General features: G+C 48.5%; 1 protein-coding gene across 2 annotated transcripts; it reads left to right on the plus strand.

The window, feature by feature from the left end:
- Nucleotides 1-693: 693 nt before the first annotated feature.
- Nucleotides 694-12892, plus strand: CHMP7 (charged multivesicular body protein 7). 2 transcript variants are annotated; one of them, XM_081269479.1, is made up of 10 exons: nucleotides 694-1071; nucleotides 2971-3142; nucleotides 8452-8637; nucleotides 8744-8877; nucleotides 9616-9664; nucleotides 9886-10005; nucleotides 10286-10384; nucleotides 10572-10632; nucleotides 11084-11263; nucleotides 11495-12892. In XM_081269479.1, the coding sequence occupies exons 1-10, from the start codon at nucleotides 773-775 to the stop codon at nucleotides 11545-11547; spliced, it is 1353 nt and encodes a 450-aa protein (XP_081125605.1). In that variant the 5' UTR covers nucleotides 694-772; the 3' UTR covers nucleotides 11548-12892. The 2 variants fall into 2 exon arrangements, with proteins under 2 accessions (XP_081125605.1, XP_081125606.1); XM_081269480.1 differs by lacking the exon at nucleotides 10572-10632.
- The last annotated feature ends 4058 nt before the right edge of the window (nucleotides 12893-16950 follow it).

A 16950-nucleotide genomic window follows, 5' to 3' on the forward strand; every position in this document is an offset into this window, starting at 1 on the left:
ATTTGAAGGGCAAGATTTAAGTTATGCACCTTGCAGTTTCTGGAGTACTTTCTTCAGTGCTCGGGTGAGCGAGCTCTGAGTCCTGTCCTGTCCTGTCCTGTGGGAACGAGGCGGGGAACCGGAGAGCTTAACAGAGGGAGGTGTCGGGGAAGAGTCAGAATCGGGCCGGACCCTAAAGCATCCGTAAGATGCAGACACACTCCGGAGCAGGTGCGGAGCAAGAGCGGCAGAACTTCAAACATCTCTAGAAATGAGCGTGCGTTCTGTCACAGAGCTCAAGTGACACACAGTTCTGTTTATCCGCTAATATCATCGTGAAAGGTCTAAGCAAGTACTGCCGGCGAGGAGCAGTACCCCGAGATCCGCAGCTGGAGATCCACAGCCGCTCCTGGAGGCTCCAGCGCAGGCAGGGAGTCCAGGTGCCTGAAACCCGCACCCCGCTTTCTGCAGGCGCGACTTTCCGCTTGGCCGGACGCTATGGTTACTACGCGTGCGCAAGGCCCTTCTTTCCGCACAAAGACCAGGGAAGGAGGAATCGGCGCAAGCGCTTTGCGTCTCTCCGAAGATAATGTCATCATCCTGCCTCCTGGCCCAGGGAGGACTGCGCAACGCCTGCGCCATGAGTCTCTTCAGGACTTATTTCACGCTGGGGGCGGCGGTGACGTGACGACAGAGCAGGAGGTAGTCCAGGAACGGAAGCCGGGAGGGAACTAGGGCGGAAGGGGACCTGGGCCGGGGTTGTGTTCGGATCCTTGGCGGGGCTGAGGTTCCGATGTGGTCCCCGGAGCGGGAGGCCGAGGCCCCGGCCGGGGGAGACCCGGCGGGCCTCCTGCCCCCCGAGTGGGAGGAGGATGAGGAGCGCATGTCCTTCCTGTTCTCAGCCTTCAAGAGGAGTCGTGAGGTGAACAGCACCGACTGGGACAGCAAGATGGGCTTCTGGGCGCCGTTGGTGCTGAGCCACAGCCGCCGCCAGGGGGTGGTGCGCCTGCGTCTTCGGGACTTGCAGGAGGCCTTTCAGCGCAAGGGCAGCGTCCCGCTGGGGCTGGCCACGGTGCTGCAGGACCTGCTGCGGTGAGGGGCGGGCCGGGCCGCGGCGGGGCGGGCGGGGCGGGCGGGGGGCGGCTCCCCGAGGCCCGGGACCCGGTCCTGTCTCCGACAGCGCACCGCGCCCTGCTCGGGGTCTGGCCCAGAGTAGGCGCCCACTGTACGGCTAGTGGAGGAAGACAAGGAGAAGGCTGGGCGAGGGGATGTTTAGAGGGAGAGGAATAAGGGTCTGGGGGATTTCCAGAGGCCGGGGAAGTCCGATAAGATGGGTTTCAAATGAGAAACCAGCCTGCCAAAGGTGACAATGACTTGTCAGGGCTGGAATCCCGTTAGGTAGTTATTTCCTAAAGGTCTCCAAAATTGAGTTACTCCTGAAGCGAAGGTCTAGGAAACAGGATTCATTAAACAAGGAAGGTCAAAGCTAAGCGGAGAGAATTCATGGAGAAGAGGGTTTTAGGGATCTTGCCAGCAAACCCCGGCACAGGTCATGTGTCTGGCCTTTCCTGGCCTGTCCCAGCACAGACTGGAACAGAGAGGACATAAAGGAGAGTGAGGATTTCACTGAATATCTAGGGTCTTGAAGAGGTCTGTAGGCGATAAGTGTGTGACAGGCACAGTGTTTTGGAGGTACCTGAGGAGGTGACACTCTTAAGTTCTAGTAGGTGCACAGCACTTCAGGGTATGCAGATACTTTACATATTCCATTTCACCCGACCATCTCAAGAGCCTTACAGCAAGATGATATAATTATACTCATCAAAGAATCTTGGAAATTGAGTCACAGAGATTGAGGAACTCAGAGTCACACAGCTAGGACACACACAGAGGACTGGACCCCTGATCTTCACATTTTAAATCATTTGTACTTCACTTTATGTATACTTAGACCAGGCAACCTATCATGGATCCTCCCTCCGTGAAAGAAAGGAGAAAGTCAACTTTGATATGCATTTTTAGTTTGCTGCACTTTCTGATTAAGCAGTCTCCCTTCCCCTGTTCCCAGTACCATTCCTTAGCCAACCTTGATGTACAGGTCTTTCTGAAATTCTCTTTAAAAAAAAAAAAAAAAAGTGGTGTGGAAAACATTTTGCTTCATGCCTAAAGTGGAGAACAGTGCAGACAGTAGCCGAGGAAGTCATTGAGGGATATGACCAGAATGGTCCTCCTATGATAGAAGGACAATCATCATCTACCTCTTCCTGTCCAGAGACCTTTGACATCTTGATGCCCCCCTCTTTTGACTGCTGATTCTCTACTGAAGCTACCTGGTGCCTGATTGGGTCTGACACCTGAAGAAATTCTGAGGGAGATATTTCCCCACGGAAGCAGCATTGCATAGGAATTAACTTTGCTTGAGGGTCAGACAGTTGGGCTCAAATCCAACTGACCATGGCAAGTGTTCAGTGAATTTAGCAGCTGTCATGTTACCAGTACCAAGAAACACATCTCATTTCCATCTTAGCTTAGAGATAGCAGAAAGCCCTGTCCCTGTATATCATTGTTTTCTTCCTTCTGTTATGCATTTGACAGTGATCATTATTGTTTTCATTTGATTGTTTTGAGCTGTTTGTGAAAGGAACTCTCAGTGCAGGCCCAGTAGCTCCCTGTGACTCTGGAGTCTCAGTGAAGCGCTTGTTTTCTGGAGCCAGACAAATCATGGCTTCTCTTTGACTTTCTCCTTACCGTCTCAGACCCTCAGTTTCCTCATTAGTTAAAATGCTGATGACACTATCTACCTGCAGAGTGTTGTGAGGCCTAGCCCTGGAATAGAAACAGAGCTGCTTCCAGTAGCTGCACGGAGTAGACATCTAATAAAAGGTCATTATGATGATGATAAAATTCCACTTTGTGGGTTATGGGGCCACTAGGGACTGGAATGGAATATTGCATGAAGTGCTACTTCATGATTTTCTTCTCTCCCTGCAGTCGAGGGGAGCTGCAGCGTGAGTCAGATTTCATGGCCAGTGTAGACAGCAGCTGGATCTCCTGGGGGGTTGGAGTCTTCCTGCTGAAGCCCCTCAAGTGGACTCTTTCTAACATGCTGGGGGATAACAAGGTTCCAGCTGAGGAGGTACTTGTGGCCGTGGAGCTGCTCAAGGTATGTATGCAAGAGGGAGAGACCTGGGGCAGGAGCCTGCACATACATTCTTAGGAGAAGACTGTCTTTTTTTAAGCTGGTGACAAGAGTTGATACCTGAGTTTCCCTGACTTCCAGTGCCCTGTACTTGGTAGCATTATGTATTTGTTAGACTATTATGTTTCAAGGATGACACTTTGTCTAAGAATTGTCAGTAACAAGTAGTCGATTGCTGTGGTATTTGTAGGGATTAACAATAAACTACAGTTTATGAAATGCTTTGCCTTTTGTAGTTTGCTGACACGAAATTCCCTGGATTTCTGAGAACCCTGTGAGTTCCAATTTTGCTTACCCCTAATCAGCAAACTAGCTCTACTTTCCCACCCTGCATTTCCTCATTTCCGCTTCCAGCTTACTGATGGCTTGCCCTGCACCCCCTGCACCATCCTGCTCCTCTCCCTCAAGAGTCAGCCAGTGCCTGGAGCCCTCTTGACTCCCACTCAGCAGCTTCTTCCTGGGCCACTCTTGCCTCTAGGCCAAACCACATTGAGTGCCCGACTAATGCCATCTCAGTGCCCGTAGCAACTCTTGTTCCACACCAGGAGTCACACAGCAGATCCACAGCCTTAAGTCAGCTCCACTGTCCTTGTCACCCTGATGGGGCCCCATTCATGGTCCCCAGCTGTAGGAACACCCTCAAAGCCACTCTACAGCCCAGTTTTCTTGGTCCCTCCCATTCCCCCCCCCCCCCAACCAGTGCTCCCCATCCATCCTTTGCCCTTCAACTCTGTGGACTCTTCACCCAGGGCTTCAGTGTTCTGTTCTTCCTCCTCAAGTTTAACCTCCCAAGCCCTCTGTCTCCTACACTCTGAGGGGAAGTGGCCTTCCTCTGTTCACACATGCCCTTGAGTCTTTGCCTATCCCTCTTGTCATGTGTCTCGTCAGTCACTTGCTCTGTATATTCCGTCACCTTCTCTTTTGATGCTCTCCTTCTTTATTTGCCAAACCTACCAAGCTTTTCCCATTACAGATTGGTTCTTTTATAATCCCTGTTCTTGCCAAAACTGCTATGGAAAGGTTGTGGGAACCTTTAAGTTTGTTTGTGTTTACAGAGTTAACTGAACACCAGGTAGCAAAAGTGTGCTGCCCTCGTGGTTATTTTTGAAACTCAAGCCCAACTTCAGAGCCTTTGCAAGTCTCTGGAGGTTTCCACACAGCTGGAGCCAGCAGAATCCCTATTCCCCACCCCCATCCCAGGAGAAGCATCCATTTCCCCTCATCTTGACAGACCCCTGTGATATCTGCCTCAGGCTGAGGGGAAATCCCAAAATCTAGCAGTCTTCCCTGTCCTTTGTGACTTTCTACTGTGCAGCCCACATTTTCTTCACCCCTCCCCTGCCTCAGGCTCTCTTGCCTCCCACGTGCCTCCTCTCCAGGCCTCAGTCATTGTCCCCATGGAGACTGCAGGGTGCATTGGTGTTTCTGGGCCAAGCTTAGGTCTTCTTTTCAGGCCTTTACCCCATATGTTCTCCAACCTGGAGCAAGAAGAGGTGCATCCACTGAGCTCCGCAGATACGGTTTTGGAGTCCTAATCTTTTTGAGAGCAAAGGTGAAGAATGGGGGTGGATAGGGAAGTACATAGTTCTCTCAGAACTTACCGTAATTTTTCAGAGCTATTTAGGTAGAAAAATAAATCTTCAGACTCTGTAGATTAACTCTGTACTGTTAATTGTGTGTCCATTTCACATCACTCAACATTACTTTATGTCTCATTCGGTGACATCTGCTTTCATATTCATGGTGACTCCTGTTTTCTCTTGGGGGATGGGGACTTGTTTACATTTGTGAAATGAAAGGGGTTTATTTGGATTTAGAAGGGTCTAGATATGGAAAGAAACCCTGCTCATGAGGGAGATTGCTTTTTCCCAGGTCCAGGTATGGAAAACAGTGAGTAAATTTTTACTTTCTTTAAAACAGTACTGAAAAAATACAAAAAAGTGAAAATTGCCCATGACTTTGCTATTTAAAAAACTGTACATGGAATTGACAGTTTCCTCTCGTTCATTGCATTTCTGTCTCTTTGGGCGTGTTCTTTTCTCCTTTGTTTGTGTGTGTGCTTATAGACATATGTCTTTTCTTATTGATTATGTTACTCTCTGTATTGTTTTTAGCACTAACTGGAAAACCTTACTTTTTCACTTGTTTATCCCTTGACTCTCCTACTAGAAGGGTGACGCTCTGGGACCCTGGAACTGTGCCTGGTGCATAGTAGACAGTCAATAAATATTGGTTGAATGAATGAATGTGTATATATTCACTCCATTTATTTTTTCCTGGAAATGAAGTTGGTCTGCACCCGGCTTTTCTTATTTTCACTTTAGTATACCATGAGCATCTTTCCAGGTCCTACACAATATGGATCCACTTCATTCTTTTTGATGGCTCTGAAATAATTGTAATATGCTACACATTATGCAATACTTTCCCCACAGGTGGACATGTAATTTATTCCAAGTTCTTTTTCCATTTTTCCATTAAAATAAATGCACTTTGACAGCCTTATGTGTACATCTGGTGTACCTGCACTTTTATTTTCATAGAATGGATTTCTAGAAGTGCATGCATACCTTTTACTTTTTAACAAAAATTGTCTAGTTACTTTTTAAGTTTGTACTAATTTAAACTTTGATCAAGAGTGTCTTAGCTCAGTCTCCCCACATTCTTATCAGCACTGGGTAACATTAATCCTTCGAAATTACTTCCTTGGGCTGGGGTTGTGGCTCAGCGGTAGAGTGCTTGCCTAGCACATGCAAGGCCCTGGGTTCGATCCTCAGCACCCATAAAAATAAATAAGGAAAGGTATTGTGTCCAACTACAATTAAAAAATAAATATTTAAAAGAATTACTTCCTCTTTGTGAGTTGAGCATCTTTTTACCTGTTTACTAGCCACTGACTTCTCCTTGTGTGAATCGCCCACATATATCCTTTGCCTTTTTATGTTACATTGTTTGTCTTTTTTCCTGAATTATAGTTCTTTGTGTATTGGAGATAGATACCTAAAACACATTTGGCATTAGGGATGTAAATATTGTTTCCCAGTCTGTTGCTTACCTTTAATTTATGGTAGAAAAATAAATCTTCAGACTCAGTAGAACCACAGTACTGTTAAAACTTTTATCATCCACAAGTTTTTATATTTCTGCAGTTAGAGCTCTTACATTTTCCATTCTGTCTACTGAATTTCTGGTTTTGCTTAGGAAGGCATCTTTTGCCTCAAACTTAATCAGATATTCTTTTATATTTTATTTTAATTACTTTATACTGTTATTTTTCCAGTTTAGATTTCAACACTTGAGGGTGTTTTTTTTTTTTTTTTTTTTTTTTTTTTTTTTGTCTGTATGGTGAGGAAAAGCCCTTTGTTTTTCCACATAGGCAGTTTTCTAGTACCTTTAATGCTGTATACCATTAATTGATTTATATATGGACACCAAACTCCTTATCACAGTAGCTTTGTAGGGTTATTATCTTCTGGGACAGTCAAATCTAATGAAAAGTTTACTTTCTGTCTAAAAACTCTTCTGCTATCTTTGATGCTGTTGACCATTTTCTTAAAATTTCCCTTTTTCTCGAATCTGTTCTTTACACCACAGGTGCTCCTTGTTTCTTTCTAAGAAGCCCTGCTAGGTCTGTAGTGGGTCGCTTCATGGCTTGACCATTGGTCTTCTTCAGCTCATTATTTTCCTCCCTGAGTGTCCTTGGGTAATCTCACTTACCTGGGATCTTGATTACTGCTGTGTGCTGAGGACTTTGAGCATTCTCTGTGCTGTCCTGGTCTCCCTGCTATTTCCTCTGGGCTTCAGATTTGTATGTCCCATTATCTGCTGTATGTATCTTCCTGGATACCCCTCAGGCATCCCAGACATATCCAAAATAGTATGTTTTATCTTTCCTTTAAAATAGGCTTTCCTTCCTGAATTTTTGCTGTTAGTTAATAGCATCCCATCTACCAGTTACTCAAGTTCGAACCTAGGCCTCTTCCTTCTGTACTTAGTTATCATGAACTGCCAGTTTTTTTTTCTAAATTTTGCTTGAATCCACCTCTTCTCTCTCCCTGTTTACCACGTTTCAGCCCCACATCTTCCTTTGTGTCAATGGTCTCCCAACCTCTAACCCTGACTCTATAGTCTGTCCTTCTCAATTGTCAGCTCTAGTCATGCTCTAGTCATGCTCTAGTCATGACAGTCCTGCGACTGCCTACCACTGGCAGAGCAAAGGACGGTGTGTAAGATACTCCATCTGCATAGCAAAGAAGTGCTTCTGCCCTCGCTGCCTTCTCCTCCAGACAAGAACACACAGCCCATCGACTCATACTTCTTTGCTCATGGTTGCTGCCTGAGGTATCCCTCCACCTACTTCACCTTGGGATTACTCACCCTTCAGCTTCTGCTCAAGAGTTTTTTAAAAGGAAACCTCCAGCCAGGTGCAGTGGCACACTCTGTAATCACAGCAACTCAGAAGGCTGGGGCAGGAGGATTGCAAGTTCAAGGCCAGCCTTAGCAACTTAGTGAGACCTGTCTCAAAATGAAAAGGACTGGGGATGTGGCACAGTGGTAAAATGCATCTGGGCTCAATCCCCAGTACCAAAAAATAAATTTCCAAATCTCCAGATTTCCTTCCCTGTATTTTCATAGCACCCTACACATATATCAGCAAATACTTGTTTACAGAAGTAATTGTCCCATCTAGAAACAGTGACTTTTTTTTCTTGGAACTTGTATTTCTTAGTCTTTTCACTGATTGCCTCCATCCTCTTCACCCACTGTTCCCTTAAGACTGTGGGCTCAGTGGCATTTGTGTCTGGTCTGCAGTATTTCCAGTTGGGATAAAATGGAGACTAGAATTGGAGGGGGTTTGGGCATCATCTCATCCACCCTCTTTGGTTTGTGAAAGGGATGCTGATGACCAGTGAGAGTCGCACAGCCTGGCTGGAAGTCGGGCTCAGCTCTAGTTCAGGGCTCATTCTGTCATAGTTCCCACCGCCATTCCTCACTGGAGGAGCCACAGTACCAGGGAGAAGCAGAAATGTAAAGTGTCAGGTGGAAGTGCCAGCAGTTTCGTGTGCTTCATTTCATTCATATAGTCACCAACTTTCTTCCAAAGTTGGAAACCACACACATCTTTTTTCCTTTTTAAGATTCTCCTACATTGTGGGGGTGGGGTTGCTGCTCCTACTCTTGCCTGATGTCTTCATGGTCTGGAGCTCAGGGTCACCGCGTGCTGCCTCCTCGGCGGTGACCAGGGCCTGTGGGCCCCTTTGCTCTCCCTGCAGGAAAAGGCTGAGGAGGTTTACCGCCTGTACCAGCACTCGCCCCTCTCCTCCCACCCTGTGGTGGCTCTGTCAGAGCTGAGCACCCTCTGCGCTAATTCCTGCCCAGACGAGAGGACCTTCTACTTGGTGTTGCTGCAACTGCAGAAGGAGAAGAGAGTCACTGTCCTCGAGCAGAATGGGGAGAAGGTGGGGAAGAGCATCCATTCATCTGCATGCACATCATCACCCCCTGACTGCTTGGAAATTTCTTAGCATGTATCTAAGGGCCGCAGTAATTTGTCTCTGTCTCCAGATTGTGAAGTTTGCCCGGGGGCCACATGCCAAGGTGTCTCCTGTCAACGATGTAGATGTCGGGGTCTACCAGCTGATGCAGAGTGAGCAGCTTCTCTCACGAAAGGTGGAGTCCTTATCCCAGGAAGCCGAGAGGTAACTCCCTGAGCCAGGCAGGGCTGGGCCAGGTGTGGAGCCCTGGTGTCTTGGGGCTCTTTGCAACGAAATCCTAGTTATTTATTGACTGATGACAAAAGCACTAATTGCTCAATGCAAAAACCTTAAAAAACACAGAGTATCACAAGGAGAGAAATATAAGTCAGTTCCTCCCCCAAAGATTGTAACTGTTAATGTCTTATTTATGCCTCTCCATGCCCAAGTTCTGTTAGCCAGCGTTTATCCAGCTGACATCATCTTAGGGTATGGGACACGTCGGTGAGCAAGATAAGTCTGTGCCTTTACAGAGGTTCCCCTGAGGGACTCCTACTCCCTCTCTGGGATACCTGTACAGGGGTCCCTCGTAACAGACACCCATCTAAAAGGAAGACAGACAGACATTGAGTTAGAGCCGTGACTCTGTGCCTCAGTGAGAGAAAAGCAGGAATGGGGGGAGGCGGAGGCATGCATCCTAGGTTGTCATCTCCTGACATGTTCGCATGTTTTCTTCCCGAGGGCTTCAGCTTCTCCTTGGTCATCTTGCTTTCCACACACAACTGCTGCATCTTGATTTGCTCTCAGAGTTTGGCAGGGGGCTGCTGGGCACCATAGTTCTGGCCATGGGGATTTGATCTTCAGATCTGAGATCAGTTTCACTCAGTTCTATTCTTAGGGACTCTTCAGGACCACACCACCCGTCCTGTGGCACAATCCTTTCATTTGTCCTTTGCTTCCTAGGTGTAAAGAGGAAGCCCGCCGGGCATGCCGAGCAGGAAAGAAGCAGTTGGTGAGTTCTGACCCCTCCAGCTGCGTGGCAGCATCTGAGGCTGGCAGCAAGAGGTGCCCGCAGCTCAGAGCGCAGCATGCTTGGAGTCAGGGGAACAGGGTCTGCCTGTTTTATAAACGAATCAGCAGTAGGCCTGGGAAGATCTTATCTGCGAGGGGCCCTCTGTCTCTTGCCCTTTGACCTGCCACGTCTAGCCTGACCTAAGTCTTCATGTCTCCTAGGCACTAAGGTCTCTCAAGGCCAAGCAACGGACAGAGAAACGCATTGAAGCCCTACATGCCAAGCTGGACACTGTTCAAGGCATCCTGGACCGCATCTATGCCTCCCAGACAGATCAGATGGTAGCCACATCCCCTCCGCACCAGCACCTGGCTGGTCTCTGGCACACGCTGCTCCTCCTCACCCCAGGGCCATGCTGTTGGGAAGAGACCTGGCTTCTCTGTGGGTGTGGCTGGGGTTGCCTTTGCCTTCCCTGTCCAGAAGTTTGGCCTAAGTGGGTGTGTGGTGAATCAAACTTGGGTGGCCAGAAAAACCCCAAAGCACTCTTGGGTGATGAAGAAGTATTGTCTGTATTTTGTCAAGTGTTTGTCATTTGCACTGATAGCTTGGCCTTCTCTTTAGGTTTTCAATGCCTACCAGGCGGGGGTGGGAGCCCTCAAGCTCTCCATGAAGGATGTCACAGTGGAGAAGGCAGAGAGCCTCGTGGATCAGATCCAGGAGGTACAGGAAGGGGCCGGGGTGGATACATGCTTCAGAGGACAGATTTCTAACCTCATAACCTTATAACCTTGAAGAACCTTTCCTGGATTTCTCAGATTCTTTGTAATCCTAAACATTTTTCCCTAAAGACTTTGTGACGCTCTAAGCCACCATTCCCAGTTCAGGGCTTTACACTTGTGTCTTACAGCTGTGTGATACCCAGGACGAAGTTTCTCAGACTCTGGCTGGTGGGGTAACCAATGGTTTAGGTAAGCTGATAAGGTCCCCCTTCCTTCCTTTTTCCCTTTATTCCTTCCTGAGAAGCTTTGCTTCCTTGTGGTGTGACAGGTGGGACAATGGACTTGCTTTTCCTGGTGCTGGCAGCCCCCTCTGGGGTCATCCAGGAGCAGTTAGAGAGAATTGCCATTTCATCCTTGAGCAGCTATTCTGATCCACTGATCCTTACTCACAGCCTTCTGACTGGCAGGTCCTTCTTCAAGAATAAGGGGAAGTGGGTCAATTGTATGGGGTTAGCAGAGTATACCTAGCTTTGCATATGGAAAAATCATATCTGTCTCCCAATTCATGTGACTCTTTTAACCTGCAAGGAGGCTGAGGTATCTTGTAAGCTGAGCTGGGTTTTGATAAGCCCAGTTCTGAATGCACGAATGCATTCCCTCCCCAGAGTTATCATATTCTTATGTTGTCTATTCTTCCCAGATTTTGACAGTGAGGAACTGGAGAAGGAATTGGACATCCTCCTTCAGGACACCACCAAAGAACCTTTGGACCTGCCCGACAACCCCCACGAGATGCTTTATACCAACAGTGTGCCTAACCCTAGGATCTCGGATGCTGAACTTGAAGCTGAACTTGAGAAACTGTCCTTATCAGAGGGAGGTATGGAGCTCTTCTCCAGGATTGCCGGTGGGCATATGACCTTCTGGCTAACAGAGAAACCAGGCACAGACTGATGGCTTCCTGGACAGCCAGTATTCTATTTTCCCAGTACCTAGGCCCCAAAAAGAAGGGAGTTTCATTATTTATATGAAGATTCAGTCCCTTAAATGCCCAAGATATTTTCATTTAAAGATCTTCCTGTTATAGAGCTGATATTTCTTCTCTTTGCAGGTTTGGTCCCAAGCAGTAAATCTCCAAAAAGGCAATTGGAACCAGCTCTCTAAAGCCATTGAAGGACCCTCAACGAAGGACCCTCATGTAAAAGAGAGACCAGCTTTGTGCGTGTACATAGTAATTTAAATGAGAAACATTCAGAATTTATTGGAAGAGGAGGAAGGAGAACCACTGATGTGTCTGGATGCTCCCATTTACAACAGGACAGAGAATTTCTGGAAGCGATGCTCCAAAGCCTTGCTCCAGCTGGTATCATGGACCTGCCTTCTCGTCTTTATAGTGCCACAATTTATACAGTTCTGTGTTTGACCTGTCGTCTCATAGCCTGCAGTTCTTGCCTTTGGCTCAGTTAGGTTTGTCTTCACCCGCCAGCTGCATTCCAGCCAATGAAGGTGAAAGTTGTGCAGCTCCGCCAAATCAGTCAGTCCTCTCCCAGCCCCGTGGTTTTTAAGAGGGATTTATTCTGTTGTAATGTCTGTTAAACAGCTTATTCCTGTCCTATTTTCACTGGTGATGGAAATGAAAATCAAACACAAGATTTATTTGGGGGGACTTAATAGCAGCTGCTTCGTGGAGAAACACACAGTGTACAAAATTTCTTTCCCAGGGTTGTCAGATTCTCCAGGTGTTCAGAAAAAGAGGTTATGCTTGAGTGGTTTAGGGTCCTGACAGCTGGTGGGGGGCTGCTGTGGTTGGTGAACACAGCCTCTTCCATGGTATGCAGAAGATCTGCTATTGGGGACGGGTTATTCTTGCTCTTTTGAACGTGAGTGGGGAAAAGCCCAGGTGACTACAGAGCTCCTGAGTTGTCTAAAGCCCATGTTTTTTTAAAGACGCAAAGTTTTTGCTTTGGCCCCATCATGGTAAAACTTTCACACAATATCAGACCTCCCCTCTTGAGCCTGGCACACACCAACAGACTCCCTGTTTAAATCTGGAAAGCATTTTCATAGACCACTGCTCAGGGTGGGCATCTGAGCCAGGATGTGCAATAGGAGCAGGCGGCTGTGGCCCTCTGCCGGATCTGCCATGTGCTTCCCCAGGCCCTGCTTTGCACTGTCCCTGCCCCTCACGGTCCCATCTTCCCACTTCCTTTGATGAGTGGGGGAGGGGCTGTGAGCGGCAGGCAGGAGAGGGTCTGAATGCTCCGGCAAGGAGAAGAGAAGATGACAGCCACACTGCCACTCTGCTGCCCAGGTACAAGGATTCTGCTGGACCCTTTGCCCTGACCCTCCTGCTTGGGGTGGAGGAGTGGCTCCAGGCCAGGAGCTCGAATCACTGATCAACGCATTTCTCTCCCACTCCACCTTGGTAACCGGAAATGTTGGGGGTGAAGAGAAACAATCACTATTTTTTTCTTTTTTATCTGGTAAATAATTAAAAGAGAAAACCCTAGTGTTTGTCCTTGTCTCTTCTTTAGGTCCTATCAAGTTTCCTCTGCCTTCCTGCCTACCGTGGCTCCCCATGGAGCTGCACTTTGGTTCTTCCACCTACTACCACAGGGGAATGTGAGCCCTGAGCTGCAGGACAGCCAGTTAGCCTAACTGGCTGACCTCATGGGTCCTTGCTGCCCTGGGCGGGACTGGTTCTGTGGTTGGCCTCCTTGGCTGTGGAGTGTGCTGCCAGTCCATTCATGGGTCATGTTTGTCTTCCACAGCCTCATCTACATTAGGTGAATGACCTAATTCTTCTGCTCACCTGATGGTGCAGTCACCTCAGGGTAGTCAGTGTCATAGTCTGGCACTGACGTTTCTCAGTGCTGGTTGTTGCGTATGATATTTGCCATGCTCTGAGGGGGGCACAGGTTAAAGGCTGAGTGCAGCCAGGAGCCAGCCTGAGGCCTGTCAGGACACCGGACATGCAGCTCCAGGTAAGTTGGCAGGTGAGGCAGCCAGGGAAAAGATGTTAGGAGTGGTAGCCTGGGGAGCCGAGGGCCTGGGACCTCATGAGAAAGGTTAGTCCGCAGGGAATGTGCAGGGAAGCCTGAGGGGCAGGGACTGGGCTGTAAGGAAGTGACCTGGACTAGATGGACCTCCTTAGTTGCTCTTTTTCTTTGGCTGCTAGAAAACCCTCGATTCAGCATCTTTCACAAAAGACCAGGGTTCTGTAGAGCCTGGTGGTGCAAGCCTGTAATCCCAGGGACTCGGATGGCTGAGGCCAGAAGATTGCAAGTTCAAAGTCAGCCTTAGCAAAATGTCTGGGGATGTGACTCAGTGGTTCAGTGCATCTGGGTTCAATCCCTGGTGCAAAAAAAAAAAAAAAAATCCAGGGTGCTAGAGTCACAGTTTATCTTCATTGGGGTCCTAATATGCTGCTGGCTGCCCTTGAGTCTGAGCTGCCAGGTGTCTCTGCCCTGCTGCTGGCCCTGAGCACCCACCCTGCACTGGGGAAACCATGCCCTTTGTGGAATGTGGCAGGTTTCAGGCTCTAATCATGTGATCTGCATTTAACAGGAAATTCTTGCCAGGCTTTCCTCTCAACCCTGAGGTGTGATGGAGACAGTCAAATTCCTCTCCTGCCTGAGAGGAGGGCCACCACTTCTCCAATAGTGGCCCCCAGTCTACCCTCAGCTCTCCTGGTCCTAGAGTGTGAGGTATATGAAGCCCCGAAGAGGATCTCCTTGTCCTTGGGCATCACTGCTGCCACTGCCACGTGTACTGTGTAGCCGGAACAAGATGTCAGGGGACTCCTGTGTGGCGGCTGGGAGGCCAAAACTGAATTGATATTGAGTGAATGAAACTGATGTCTCTGTGATGGGGCTCTGCCCTTGTGGGGTGTGCAGGACCCTTTCGTATTATGTTTCTGGATTCTAATTCTCTAGACTATTTCTAGGTTTTTCCCTTTCATTGCTGTAATTTTCTCCATCTTATATTATGGCAGTCTTCATCCCCAAATCCTATTAGGGCATCTAGCTCCTGCCCCAAAATACCTTTCCTCATTCCTTAAATTCTTGAAGAGGGGTCAAAGTTTTTTATGCACAGCTAAAGCTCAAGCTTTATGTGCACATATTCTTTGAGTACACCACACACTGCCTCACATACACCACAGAATGAACGACTGAAGACAGGGAAGCGGGCAGGGTGACTTAAAGGGGAGCTGGGTGTGTACGGGGACCAGGTAGAGAAAGAATTCAGTGGAGGCTTGGCAGCCATATGCCAGTCTACCACTGGGGATTGGTATTGGTGGTGGTGGTGACAATGGTAATGGATTGATGATGGTGCTGGTGAGGTGAGGGTGGACACATGGTGCAGTCACCTCAGGGTAGTCTGTGAATAGTCGGAAACAAAACCCACCTTTTCTCCTATGATACTCTGAACAGTCAACGCAGAACATTCCCAATCCAGACATGCCCCAACTATCACTTCTCCAACACCAGCAGGGCGCCCGGCAACTTGCTCACTTCTGACTCTAACCAGTTAGTACAGACCCCTAGGTTAAGGCTGCAGTCCTGCAAGACTGCCCCCCTTCAGACACGATTGCAAATAGTAGCTTCCCTGGTTACCCACAATTTCTATCTGACCTGGCTACTAATCATTTATGAAAGGGTGTTACAAAGTTGAACAGCTGGATGAAAAGGTGCATACAGTAAGGTGTGAGTCCCCTCTGGGGCACCCCCTCCTGGAACCACCACACGCTGGCCATCCTGGAAGTACTCTGATACCACTTAATCTCTATACTATACTGAGATAATGGCAGAAGGCAGATTTGGACAATGGGATACCTGCAGTTTGGGTTGTTTTAATCAATTCCCTAGGGTCTGCTTCCTTAAATGATGCTGCGCGGATTTCCTTTTGGGTACAAAATACCAACATGTGTGTTCCCAGCCTGTTGTTCCATGGACAGGGATGGACAGTCGCTGTCGCTGTGGTAAGTGCATGTTTGGAGCTACCCTCATTCTCACCTTCCTGTGTGTGCAAGGACGAGCCAGGGTGACCTGGAGCAGTCAGGAGACAGAAGGGCTGAGTGTGGGCTCCGTGGGCTCTGGAGGCGTGTCATGAGGCAAGGTGTTTGCCTTTGCAGAACCTGTTTCTGTGTGAAAAAAGATCCAAGGGATAATTTTGTTGAGCCTGCTTCAAGGGCATGCGCTGATGGTTGTGAAGATGCTGCAGTTGTGAAAGGTCTTTGGGAGGATCCAACACTCCCACTTGAGTGTCTGGGGCCTCTTAACCAGTCAGCACCTGGCCGGCCAATAGTACCGGCCCAGGCTGATGGGTGCTGAAGAGAGGAGGGTGAGCAGAGGGAGCCAGGAGATCGCAGTGACCCATTCTGGACTGCAGGAGGCTGGGTGGCCTTGGAAGGGTCTGAAGACACCCATCTGCCAGCTCTGTCTCTTGTAGCAGGTTCTGGGTGACCCAGTTGGACCCTGAGTACTTGAGAAAGAGCTCTGGGAATTGGGAATGGGGCCTGAGACCGAGAAATGAAGCCTGAAGTTTCCCCCAGCTTTGAGTTCAAGGTCCTATTCTGGCTCCACTTCAGCAGAACTGTCCTATCTGCCCACACCTCACCAGAATCCCTCCTTGACACACTCTGGGCAGGCCTTGTGAGTCCTCTCATCCCCTACCCGTTGCCTGGGCCTGTGAAGAAAGTTGAACAGACACTGACATGGTTTCTAACAGCGCAAGCCCCATTCCTAGGATTACTCCAGACCTGACTAAGAGGACCTGCATGGGAAAGCTCAAGGCCATCCCAGGAATTGACTGTTTCTTCTAGCCAACACTTGAAGGTGGGGTCCCCTGCTTTCCAGTGTATGTGGGAGAGCAGCAGCCTAACTTTGACAAGTATCGTTTCTAATCATTTGTCTCACATGGACCATCCACTGCCATCTGCTTTTTAAAGTTTTTCACTTCCCTGGCTTTACTGTGGTCAGCTCACCCCCTCCTCCTCCACGTTCTTCCTTTACAACACCAGTCGCTCTGTACAAACTCAGGTGAGGTTCAGTTCACACTGGACTTTTCCCTGCCACCATGGTGGGTGACTAAGGTCTGTCCTCACCACTATAACTAGTGCTGACTTTGTCTCCACTCCCGCCCCAACTGCCCAGCCCCTCCTTTTTTCCTGTTTTGGGCAGGACCTGGTTTGTTATCTGACTGTGGGAATTATTTAATGCTCGACTTCTCACCTAGAGAAGCCCCTTGAGGCAGGGAGCAGGTTTTAGCCTTCTCTTAGTCCTGCGTGTGATGAATGTATTCAGGACACATCAGAAAGGTTGACATGAACTTGGTGGGGTCCTGATTAGGGCCAGAGACAAAGACTCTGCAGTCTACCAGCAGATGCAGCTGGCTCACTGCTCCACCACTGAGTGACTGAGGGGCAGCAGGTACCCTTGGTTCTACTCTTGGGAGTGATTGAACTGGGTTTTCTGGAATAAGAAAAGACAAGTGCTTTGGTTTGTGTGCTGGCTCTGCAAGGTTGGCCAGATTGCTTTCTCTGTACTTTAATTTCTTCATCTATAA

The sequence above is a fragment of the Spermophilus citellus genome (genome assembly GCF_964194105.1).
Source record: "Spermophilus citellus genome assembly, chromosome: 16".
NCBI classification, from domain to species: domain Eukaryota; kingdom Metazoa; phylum Chordata; class Mammalia; order Rodentia; family Sciuridae; genus Spermophilus; species Spermophilus citellus.

Excerpts from the sequence above, each read along its gene's own strand:
- CHMP7 (XM_081269480.1), top strand. The coding sequence starts at position 773 with ATGTGGTCCCCGGAGCGGGAGGCCGAGGCCCCGGCCGGGGGAGACCCG. Across the intron at positions 1,072-2,970 it reads GTGCTGCAGGACCTGCTGCG|TCGAGGGGAGCTGCAGCGTG; the intron begins GTGAGGGGCGGG and ends CTCTCCCTGCAG. Across the intron at positions 9,665-9,885 it reads GAGCAGGAAAGAAGCAGTTG|GCACTAAGGTCTCTCAAGGC; the intron begins GTGAGTTCTGAC and ends CATGTCTCCTAG.